This window comes from Heteronotia binoei, chromosome 11 (genome assembly GCF_032191835.1).
Source record: "Heteronotia binoei isolate CCM8104 ecotype False Entrance Well chromosome 11, APGP_CSIRO_Hbin_v1, whole genome shotgun sequence".
NCBI classification, from domain to species: domain Eukaryota; kingdom Metazoa; phylum Chordata; class Lepidosauria; order Squamata; family Gekkonidae; genus Heteronotia; species Heteronotia binoei.
The window spans coordinates 67,912,476-67,925,032 of record NC_083233.1 but is presented as its reverse complement, the minus strand read 5'-3'; the positions used below and the strand labels follow the sequence as shown (position 1 = coordinate 67,925,032).

The following is a 12,557-nucleotide window of genomic DNA, read 5'->3' as shown; positions in this document are numbered from 1 at the left end:
AGGGTTCTGATATGGCAGATGAACAGGGGACCACTGCAGATTTGAAGTCTTTCCCAATCACACAGGCACCAGAGAACGTAACAGCAAACTATAGTTCTTTATTTACAAAATAGGCTTTAACTGGGGGATGGGATGTATATACAGAGGCTAGTTTGTATCTTGTAGGAATAACATTGACTACACAGTATGTCGGCTACACCCTCCAGCAATGCTCTGAGGTATTTCAGGGTACATAGTTCTTCGATGAATCCATTCTCCTAAACTTTAATCAGACTGGCCTCTTGGGCTTTGAGTGCCTCATCCCTCGAGTCATCTGGTTTGACAAGCCCCAGCTCTCCTGACTCCCTCAGACCCACAGCTCTCCCTCAGCCACCTTATAAACTCCTAGGAGCAGTGTATCCTATGTCTGTGATCACTAAGGTCTTCCACTTAGACACTCTCTGTCACCTTCCTCTTCCTTAGAGGGCACTCATGACCTAGAGATATGCCTCACGCTCAGCCACCTGGCTGATTTCACAGAGTGTATATAGAGCTTCTCTTCACACCAAGCCTCTCCCACACACTCTGAGTCCAACTCTCCCTTTCTGACCGTTTTTTTTTTTCTGACAGTCAACCTCTGAGCCGTTAGCTGTCACTCAGGATTTGAGAGTTCTGAGCACCCCTGGCCCCCACCTTCGGGTCACATGACTCAGGGCTCTCTGAGTCCTCAGCTTCTCCATTAACCCCTTGATCCCGTCACACCCACAAAAAAATCCTATGCAAAACAATGATGACATCGGGGGTGGGTGGGTGGCCTAATACGTAAATGAGTTTCTGCTTGGCTATCTGCCATGGTGACTAAAGGTTAGAATCCTAGGGTGATAACAGAAAGGCAGTTTAAGCCAGCCTGGGGACGGGAGGCAGGCAGACCAAAAAAGCATGTCCACATGCGCACATCTGTCTCCCATCCCCATCCTGATTGCAGCCCACCTAGGGCCGGATCAAAGCTGCCTTGGAAATTCCGAGGTGGCTTCAAGGAGTGGCAGGGAGACACACGAGCACTCTGGAAGCTCCTCCAGGGTGCACGCAGCCTGTCCCTGTTCCAGGGGCAGGCTGCATGCCATCTGGAGGCTTCTAGTCCTCCCCTTTTCTGGTCAGCTCTCCTTGGGGCGGCTTCATGCTGCCCTGAGAGGGCCATCTGTAATCACCCACAGAGTTGCAAAGGGTCATCAAGTCCAACCCCATGCACAACTCAGGAAATTCACAAATACCTTCCCCACACACATACATCCCACAGTGAGCCCTGCTCCATGTCCAGAAGATGGCGAAAACCTCCAGGATCCCTGGCCAAACTGGCCTGGAAAAAAAGTCTTGACTGATCCTATAATGTCAATCACAAACATCAACCACCAATAATTGCCACAGGGAACTTCCACATTCAGAGGCAGGCAGCCTCTGAATTCCAGAGCCAGGAGGCAACATCCGGGGAAGGCTTCGACCTCTATGCTCTGTAGTTAGCCCTCCAGAGGAACTGGTTGGCCACTGTGTGAGACAGGATGGTGGGCTAGATGGACCCCTGGTCTGATCCAGCAGGGCTGTTCTTACGTTCTTAACACAAGTTTGCTACTGAGTGAGTATACCAGGGGTTCTCAAACATTTTCAGCCTGTTGAGCACCTTTGGAGTTCTGACTCAACATAGTGGATGCAACTGCCACGATGCTACAGGAGGTGGGGCTAACCATAACATGGCTGATGCAGCTTACTTTCAGACACCCTGAATACCCTTGTCTAGTGGTGGCAGCTGCTGCCAAAGCACTGTTTTTAGAAAACTGCACAGCCAATCAAATCTCCAGCGGCCAATCATCAGGCTTGCTGGGCAAAAGCCCCACTTGGTCCTTCCTACTTCCAAAAAAACCCACTTTGTGAGCACCAGGAAAGGTGCTGGTGAGCCCGATGGTGCCCAAGGGCACCCTGCTAGGAACTTCTGGAGCATACACTGAACTGGGAGCTATAGACAATGGTAATTCTCCAGAATGACGCATGCATACCTTTCCCAAACCTGATTTGTTGCATTCCTGCTTGATGTTCAAGCTGCAGATCCAGACTTTTTTTTTTAAGGTGCAGACCCAAACTTTTTACTGTTCAGCAAGGTGCCTACCATCTCTGAAACAACGTGGCACAACTGGCGCTGGGGATCTCACAAAGGCAATGCGCTTCTATGCACCATGTTCTGTTCCACAGGACTTGTGGCACAGACGTTTCTCGACTATTCTCCTACCTGCCTATCACAATAATGGACATTTTGCCAGAAATATTATGATTGTCACAGAGGTTCTATAAATCTCACAGAGAACACATGGCTCAAATGAGCTTTGCTCCCATGTAGTAATGAGAAAGAGGAGGAAGCAAGAATTTATGATTTTCTTAATTAGCCAAAAAAAGAAAGAAAGACGAGAGCATCGTGAATATTTTTTTTTTAAATTCATCCGTACAGCTTTTAAAGTGGTAGAAATCATATTACGAACAAAAGAAAAGCCCTGTTGGATCAGGCCAATAGCCCATGTGGTCCAGCATCCTTTCTCACACAGTGGCCAACCAATTCCTCTGGACGGCCAACTACATTGCATAGAGGCTGAGGTCTGTATAAGAACATAAGAAAAGCCCTGCTGGATCAGGCCAATAGTCCATGTGGTCCAGCATCCTGTCTCACACCCTGGCCAACCAGTTCTTCTGGAGGACCAACAGCAGGCCATAGTGGCTGAGGCCTTCCCCTGATGTTGCCTCCTGGCTCTGGGGTTCAGAGGTTGACAGCCTCTGAATCCGGGTTGGCTTATCCATAAGACACTGTAGCCACAGTGCCAAGGGCCCACGATACTTTTAGCGGCTCATGAAAATGTTTCAATTTCTTTTAAAACCAGAAGGAAAAAAAAACTCTTGGGGTCAAAGAATTTTTTTTTTCTCACATCAGGAAAAAATCATAATGAAATTTTTGGGCCCACAAAAACCATTACATTTTGCCTAAAACAGGAAAAAAAAGTTGTATTCAAAGTTATATCAAAAATAATTTTTGATATTGATTTTACCAGGGGTGGAATTCTAACAAGAGCTCCTTTGCAATATTAGGCCACGCACCTCTGATGTAGCCAATCCTCCAAGAGCTTACAAAAAAGAGCCTTGTAAGCTCTTGAAGGATTGGCTACATCAGGGGAGCACAGCCTAATATGCAAAGGAGCTCCTACTAGAATTCCACCCCTGGATTTTACTAGGGTGGGAGGGGCCCATGAAAGTCACCACATGGCTTTGCTCTGAATGTGGAGGTTCTCCTCAGTCAACATGACTAGTAGCCACTAACAGACATCCCTGAATCTAGCTAATCCCCTTTTAAAGCTGTTTACTCCTACGGCCATCATGACATCCTCTGGCCGCGAATCCCACATTTTAATCACTCTCTGTGTAACGAAGTATTTCCTTTATTATCTTTATTATGTTATTTTTAGCACAAGACCCAAGGCAGAGAATGGTGGCTTGTTATTTCTGCACACGCTTGTGGAAGGCATTTCACAATTGCACTCATTACGCATCGTATGTGGGAGTTGGTTTTTTTAAGTTCCTTCTTATTTGCAGCGGTTGTGAACTTTCTTATGACTTGTGCTGGTCCAAGACGGTGTGAATAAAGGTTCTGATCCTGACAGACGGCAGGGCATTCATCTCACCAGCAGGGCCAGGGTCGCTGAAGCAAACCTTTAATCCTCCCTCCCTTTTCAGAAGAGAAGACTGTCACAAGACTGTCACCTGTTGTATCTCAGGGCCAGCCCTGCCACTAGGCGAGCTGGGTGATTGCCTCGGGAACCAGTCTTCTGGGGGCACCAAACTGAGCATCCCTCTTTTGACTTAGTGATGTTCTCAGTGCGGGGGGTGGGGGAGGGCGCCAGAAGTTACCCTTCCCTAGGGTGCCAGACAGACCAGCCCTGGCTGTATCTAAAGAGCCCACCTCATCCAGGATCCCTTTTTTCACAGTGGTCAAGCAGATGCTTTCTACTGGCACCCAGGCAGGCATGACGTTTACTGTCCTTCTGGTTGATCCCAGCACCTCCTTATCAAAGACATGCGTAACCCTGAGATCTGCACAGGCCCTCCGTGCACAGAGGTCAACAGCGGCTGATAACCCCAGCCAGCAGTGTCCCCAACCCCCTTTTTATACCCAAGGTCATTCCCGCATGCAAATCTCCTCTGGATTTATTTTGCCCTGCAAGTCCCCTACTAAGTTAGAAAATGAAGCACACTGTATTCTTTGAAGGGGGGTGGGGAGCAGATTTCTCCAAACTCTCCACGGACCTTGAAACCTAAGCACCACCATAATGCAGAATTGCAACTTGCTTGTAACTTTGGGTTGCTCAAAACAACTTAAACTTTGACTAGGTTACTCCCCCTCCCCCTGCCCCGTTCATAGAAACACCTAGGTTGAATCAGACCACAGATCTATCTAATCCAGCATCTCTGCCTCCACCACACATACCCCATGGGTATGCAAGGAGCTTCCAGAAAGTTTGCAAGCCAAGCATGAACTCCGTAAACTTTGAGTCATTGGCAATTGATGGCATAAGGACTCAAAAGCTGAGAGATTAGAAGAACGTAAAATCAGACCAAAAATTCTGTTTCTGTCAACAGCCAAGCAGATGCCCCAGGAGACCCACTAGCAAGGCATAGAGGGGGGGATGCTGGCCTCTGGGGATCCCCTGGAATGACAGTGGCCACAGCCTATAGCCACAAGAGCCGATGAATTTGCACTCCCCCCCCTTTAAGCATATAGAAGTGTATGGCCAACACCCCATCTGCTATTAATGAGTTCCACCCATTAATCATGCATTACACAAAAGCTCGGTTTCACTCTGATAGATATGCTTCTCTTCCATAGGTTTTTACTTTCAACCTCCCTGCAGACGGGCTACCAGGGCTAACAAGAGGCACCCCCAGGTACCCCCTGGTTCCCCTGAAGCTCTTCAACCTCCCAGGCTCAATGCAGCCATCACATGAATATATCACACAACTTGCCCAACTCCACGAGCCCTCCGGGGTGATCAAAAACCCTAGAAATCTGTCCCCTTTTGTTGCTCCCCCTGTGACCCACTAGAAGTCCCAACCCCTACCGGGTATCAAGTCTGTACCATGTTACCAGTTTTGATCTATTCGATTTGTCTTGAGGCCCTTTGAAAAGGCAGACTGTGAGCTCCTACCAGGAAGTAATACTGCATTAACACACTGCCATGCAAGGATTCAGTAGTGCCGGTTTATGCAGCAGTCCCAGAAAGTCCCTACTGGAATGAAACATTTCACTTTGTCTGCATTTGGAGTCTGCAGTTCCCGCGCTCCCCCTCAGTGCTCCGATTCTAATTCAAAACAACGCAACTTTAATCAGATGCGCTTTGGGACCCTTATTGGCCTCTGAGCGTTAAAAATAATTCCCTAAATCTTGTGGAGGGAGGAAAGGCAAGCAGGCTGCAAGTATTCTCATTGTATTCACCAGAACAAGGCACTGCAGTTTCTCCTGTCTTTCCGAACAACTGCAAATTTAATTGCACTCCTCCATGAATCTTGTCTGGTTCATATTTAACTGTTTACAAGTTGCTGCAAAATGGAAATCATTTCAGGTGGGCAATCCTGTTGGTCTGTGGAAGAAGAGAAAGATTTGAGTCTCGTAACAACCTCAAGGCCAAAAAGATTTCCAGAGAATGAGCTTTCAAGACTCAAAGCTCTCTCCGTCTTGCATTTGATGTAGCAAGCGTTAACTCTTGAAAGTTCATTCTCTGAGCATCTTACTGGTCTTTAAGGTGCTACTGGACTCAAATCTAGCTGTTGTGTAACATAGGAAAGTGCTTATCAAGCGTCGGTCACTTTCTCAAAGAATGATTAGGTTTTATTGGCTAGCTTGGGTTAGACTGCTTTGGCGAGGAGGGCGGGGTATAACTTAAAATTTATTATTATTATTATTATTATTATTAGACACACAAACAAGTCGCGATCTCATTTGTACACCAATCTGATTTAAAAAAATAAACTCCACTAACTGTGGGGATGGCAGGTGAGCAGTGTTCCCTCTAAACTGAGTTGGCATGAGCTAGTTCACAGATTTTTAGCCTCCAGCTCACACATTTTTGTCTTAGCTGAGGAAAAATGGCCCCAGAGCACACTAATTTATGCAGTAGCTCACAGCTTTAATGCCAGTAGCTCACAAAGTAGAATTTTTGCTCACAAGGCTCTGCAGCTTAGAGGAAACACTGCAGATAAGTATGATAAAAAAAAATAACAGGATCTTTCTGGGGGTAAGTATTCTCAGTCTTCTGCCTTTCACGGAAGTGCGCAGCAACCACACCGGTGAAAAAGACAAAGGAGAAAAGCTCTTGAAGAACATTGCAGAGGGAGATAAAAATCTGTTCCCAGCACAGCAGTTCAGCCTTCTGCTGTGATGATTTCTCTGGCAATATGAAAAGCGCTTCCCAGAGTTGACAGTCACAACAGATCATTTGCTATGGCTGGTTCCAGCCTTGGCATTCTTCACAAAGCACCGAGCGGTGACTTGGACCTGGGAGTAACCCATCGCTGGTCTGGCGGCAACCCATGTGAAACTTCCATTCCGTATCACCACCCAAGAGAATCCATTCACACCATCAGTGATGAAGCTCTACAGGCTCCTTTGTGCATTTCTCTTGAGCGTTTGTCAATGGGAGCCTCACGTGGCAGCTTGCAAGTGAATGAACCATGGCAGTTGAATAACCACAGAAAAAACTTCCAAGGGAGCCCTGGTACAAGGAGTGTAAACCCCTCCTAGCATGATGCAGGAAGGAGTTCTGCCTGCACCTGAGACCAAGTCCTCCAACCCAGTTCTGCCTAGCTGCTCTGGGCAATGATCATAGGTACCCTCCACAGCCAGCTATCTGCCAGGACTCAGAATGTTTACAAAGTTTCCCAGCTCTGTGACAACATGGGGCTGGGTCCCAGCCCTTCACCGTGACTACCAGCATGGACTCTTCAACACACCACAGCTCCTAGCTTCAGACTGATGCGTTCCCAATTGCCAAGACAACAGAGTCCCTCTCTCTGATAGGCTGCAGGCCTGTGATGATCTCCCTAACAAATTCCCACCAAGTATTTTCATGCTGTGGTAGTTGTTGGCACCATACATTTAGCTTACACATTCCGTGGCCTGTCACCAGATGGAGGCGAATCAAGCCATGGGGTTGGTTCAGACTTAGAGAGAACAAGCACTGAATAACCGAGGAATCAAGTAGCATAATGGTGTGTCTGAACCTGTGAACCCATTTTACAGAAGAGGAATGGAGAAAGAGATATTGTGCTTTTCTTGGGAAACCTGTAACCCCACGGCATAAGTGCAATCTGCTGCTCTGCTAGATGCAGGCACAGCTCTAACCACTGGTCCACATTAGCTGTTACCCTCCTTAGAAGCTACTGATGACTGCAAACTTAAGGTGCAGTTGCTTTGCATGGATTGGTCTAAAAGTGAATTAATTGACCGTACTAGATTCAGTATGGAGACGCTTCACAATTGGGAAGCAAATGATCCAAAAGGGGATGTGTTCCTATATCTTTCTTGCATTGCATGGTCGCAGCCTCCAGAATTATCTAGTCAACTTCAAGTTCAGTTGGAGACCTGGCACAAAACTAGGAAGAAGGGGGAAGCTCACATGTCTTCCACCATTCCCCAGCAAGTCTCTCTTCCTGTTTGACAAGAAGGGACAGAACAGGTGAAGCTCCTGGAGGCTCAGTCTCAGTCTCCAGTGAGGCCACCATCCTCCTGGTGAAGACTGCCAGCTCTCCAAGCACTGCATGACCCCTGGATATTTAATTGCACCTAAGAGAATCCCTATGGATATTTCATTGCACCTTAGAGAATCCCTATGGATATTTAATTGCACCCTAGAGAATAGCTATGGATATTTCATTGCACCCTAGAGAATCCCTATGGATCCCATCCACCTAACCCTTCGCCCCCTTCCTCTGCCCCCTACTTACCATTGAGCTGGTTGTACACCACTTCCTCCAGGTGGTCCAGCCGCTGCAGGATAGAGTCCCGATCCAGGAGGGTGCCCACTTTGGCGTTGCGGCTCCTCATCCGTCGGTCGGCGCTCCGGACGATCTGCACCAGCTCCTGGGACCGGTCCTGGATCCGGCAGTAAACCGAGAAGAGGATGATCCCCACGAAGACCAAGATGTTGACAGTCAACAAAGTTTTGATTTTCCTTGCCACCGCCATGGAAGCCGCTGGGTCGAGGAGCTGTGGGGCATCAAGGCATGGTCGCCGGTGCCCGCGGAGCCGGAGCAGCATCTAAGGCAGCGGGACCTGCCTGCAAGGAGCGGGTGGGGGCGGCGATGATGGAAAGGGGGGGGGGGCGGTTCTGGACCGGTTCTCTCTCTCCCCCCCTCCTCTCCACACACCCCTTCCCCTCTCTCTCCGCTCGGTTCCAGAGGGAGGCGAGAGGAGCGGCTGGCCAGCAGAGGAAGCCCAGGCTGACGGAGGGAGCTGTCCTTTCAGCACCACGGCGCGCTCGCCGCCTCCGCCGCCCGCAACGGCGGCTGGCGGCACCGGTCACCTTCTCCTTCGCCCCGGGCGTCGCTTTGCAGGCAGAGGCGAGACGGGCTCCCCCCGCCCCAGCCCGTCTTCTTCACGGCTCCGGGACGGAGGCGCGCTCGCAGCGTGGGAAGGGAAGGCGTGCGAGGCAAGGAAAGGGCGGCGCGGGCGAGAGCCAAAGGCTGGATGGCCGGCTGGTCCCCTCCGGGTGCAGCGCAGCCTCTAGGGAAGGCGAGGCGCAAAGGATGGACCGGGATGGGGGGGAGAGGGAGAGAGAGGGAAGGGGGGGGGCGGAAAAAAGCAGGGCGCTGGATGGATCGCCGCCTCTCCCCCTCTCTCTCTCTTCCCCCTGCGTGCCTGTGTGCGAGCGTGTGTGTGTGTGTGTGTGTGTGAGTGAGCGAGCGAGCGCGTTGCAATCGCATCGGTTTCTCCCGCTGGCAGAGCGCCGGTGCGAAGTCACGTGCTTTCATTGGGGAGGGGAGGGGTTGGGGAGGGAGGAGAGGCAACTCATCGACATTCACGCTGCCCAGCCGCGTCGCCTTCTTCCCCTGGTGAAGTTGGGGGGCAGCAGCCGGGCTGGACGCCCCCGCCCTGAGGCCCAGCAAGGGGAGAAGGGAAGGAGAGTGACAGACAGACAGACGCTCTTAATGGCATGGGGTAAGGAGATTTGGGGTCTGAGGTTTCAGCCAGGAAGTTGGAGCTGGGCCTGGACAAGGCGCTGGGTCCCTCTGCCTAGCCTACCCCAAAGGGATGTTGTGAAAAGCATTAACCCAGCGCTCCCCCTGCGTAGAAGACGACGGCAGATTTTTTTTTATTTACCATATATTTATATCCCGCCTATTCTATGCAGACTCAAGGAGGCTAACAACCTAAAATACACAATAAACCCGCCCTTCTCTCTGACTCAGAGCGGCTTACAATCTTTGATATCTTCTTCCCCCACAACAGACACCCTGTGAGGTGGGTGGGACTGAGAGGGCTCTCATAGTAACTGCCATTTCAAGGACAAGCTGTGCCAGAGCTATGGCTGACCCAGGGCCATTCCAGCAGCTGCAAGTGGAGGAGTGGGGAATCAAACCCGGTTGTCCCAGATAAGAGTCTGCACACTTAACCACTACACCAAACTGGCTCTCTGGCTGGAGGAACAATGAGATAAAAATATAATATTGCAGTTGGCACTGATTTGGCTGCCTCCTGTACCAGCAGATAAGAGAGACTGAGTCTTTGGATCTCAGCTGACCCTTAGGGTTGGGAAATATCTGGAGCCTGGGGAGGGGAAGGACCTCATTGGAGATAATGCCTTAGAGCAGGGGTGGCCAACAGTAGCTCTCCAGATGTTTTTTGCCTACAACTCCCATCAGCCCCCGCCAGCATGGCCAATGGCTGGGGCTGATGGGAGTTGTAGGCAAAAAACATCTGGAGAGCTACCATTGGCCACCCCTGTTTTAGAGTCCACCCTTGAAAGTAGCCATTTTCTCCAGGGGGGGGGCTGATCTTGGCCATACATTGTAATAGCAGGAGATCTCCAGGTGCCACCTGGAGGTTGGCAACCCTAAAATCCCACATACTTCCTCTAACTTCCCCCCATCTCCCAAAATAATTAGTATCCTTCCAGCAATATTTCAATATCTAGAACGCTGCATTATAATTAACATCTTCTGAAGATTTTTATATTATTTTAATGATTGACACTGTATCATAAAATGCATATTTGTTGATTGTATCTGACTTTTAAATTTTAATAACAGTTATATTTTTTTTGGGGGGGGGGACTCACATATTTTGCTGTTTAACTTCAGCCTGCTCCCATAGAACAGACACGGAGGGCTTCAGGAAGACTTGAGCCTCAGCATAAGTGATCTTCCACCAAAATAAATGGGTTCTACATTTCTTTTTCCAGGGTTAACAGAAAACTCCATAGCACAGGGCACTCAAGGACAGGCAGAACTCCTTGTTCGCATGCTTTTCGGAATAGTAGCATGGGGAGATTGCGCAGTTTCCCCTGACAGATAACCAAACACTTACAGGTGATATTTAGAATGAAAGGCAGCATTCACCAGGTTTTGTGTTTTGGAGCCTGATTAGCTTGTGAATCTGCATTCTCAGCGCAGGTGGAATCATTCCCTAGCTGTGGAAGCACATGGAAGGCTTCCCACAGAAGGACTTGCAACAGATCTTCCCTTGCTGTTGAGGTCACCTGTGCTGCAAGTTCAACGCTCCTATTTAGGTTTATTGCCCCCCCTCCTCCAGTTTAATTTCCCCTTTGGGTGTGCTTTTTTATTTTCTCACATTAAAAAAAGACAATTTACCCTTTGCTGTACTTCGTGGAGGGAGGGATTACATTGCAGCAATGGCAAAACCAGCCTTTCCCTCCTGGCACTAAATAGCTTGGTCCCACTGACAGAGGAGGGGCATGTCTGCATTGTAAGCAGGGTTTTTTTTTTTTGTAGCAGGAACTCCTTTGCATATTATGGCCACACAACCCTGATGTAGCCAATCCTCCAAGAGTTTATGGGGCTCTTCGTACAGGGCCTGCTGTAAGCTCCAGGAGGATTGGCTACATCAGGTGGTGTGGCCTAATATGCAAAGGAGTTCCAGCTACAAAGAAGTCTTGTTTGTGAGCATAGAGAAGAAGACGACTGCAGATTTATACCCCACCCTTCTCTCTGATTCAGAGACTCAGAGCAGCTTACCATCTCCTATATCTTCTTCCCCCACAACAGACAAACTGTGAGGTAGGTGGGGCTGAGAGAGCTCTTACAGAAGCTGCCCTTTCAAGGACAACTCTTGCAAAAGTCATGGCTAACCCAAGGCCATTCCAGTAGCTGCAAGTGGAGGAGTGGGGAATCAAACCCAGTTCTCCCAGATAAGAGTCCGCACACTTAACCATTAACCAAACTGGCTATCCCAGGTGTACTGCACCACCTCTTTACAATAAACACCCTGCAGCCCCTCTCTCCAGACACCTTCCCCCAGAAGTAGAATAATGGGCCTTTTGATAGTTGGTGCATGGATCTGTTCTAAAACCCATTGACTTTCCCCCCTCTAAGTAAGAGCTGTAATGCCTTTTAAAAGCTGCCACGCCAGTTAGATTTGGACTGATTCCATTGGCTATGGCTCAGTGGAAGAGCTTTTGCTTTGCATACAGAAGGTCCCAGATTCAGCCCCCTGAATCTGCCTTAAGGATCACCTAATCTCTTTACGCTTATCTGCATAGACCCTGCTTTGGGTGCCCCTGCCTTCTGAAACAGGGCAGGTGGCAATTCAGAAAAGAACCTACTTGGTGGTGGCACCTAAGCTCTGGAACTCTGTCTCCAAGAAGTTTCATCTGTTTTCTTCTTCTGCCAGCAGATGAAGACTTTTGTTGTTGCATTTGGCATTCCCCAATGACCCTTTCTTCCTAACCAATGTTTTTACATATATATTTTAAACTGTTTTTTTTTTAACTCTTTATACAATGGCTTTAGGGATGCATGTTTGGAAGGCTGATTTGAATTGCTTTATAATGTAATTGAATGGTTTTACAATATAATTGTATCGTGCATGTTTGGAATCGCTCACCACCTTGGTGACCCTTGTGACGGCAGAAAGGTGGAAGGCAACTTTTGTAAATAAAATAAATCCCCAGTGAAAAGGACCAGACAGTTGTTAATGTGCAAGACCTCCACCCGAGACCCTGGAGAGCTGCTGCCAGAATGAGTAGACAATATTGACTTTGATGGACCAAGAGTCTGATTCAGTCTAAAGCAGCTTCATGCGTGGCCATGTGAAAAACATCATGTTGGTATAGGGAAGTACCCTGAATAAATGCTTGGGCGTGTTTTACTGAATAGGAAGCTGTTTTATACTGAATTAGATCATTGATCTGTTAAGGTCAGCATTATCTACTCAGACTGGCAGCTGTTCTCCAAGGTGTCAGGTCCAGGTTTTTCGCATCATCTACTGCCCGGGATGGAACCGGGGATCTTCTGCATGCCAAGCAGAGGCTCTTCCA

General features: G+C 48.8%; 1 protein-coding gene across 1 annotated transcript in view; it reads right to left on the bottom strand.

Moving 5' to 3' along the window:
- The window catches only part of GALNT9 (polypeptide N-acetylgalactosaminyltransferase 9), a 307,400-nt gene extending 299,073 nt beyond the window's left edge, over positions 1-8,327 (bottom strand). The window contains exon 1 of the mRNA XM_060249993.1: positions 8,008-8,327. Within this exon, the coding sequence (XP_060105976.1) occupies positions 8,008-8,320 (313 nt within the window). The 5' untranslated portion in view covers positions 8,321-8,327. The remainder of the gene's footprint in view (positions 1-8,007) is intronic.
- Positions 8,328-12,557: the final 4,230 nt, after the last annotated feature.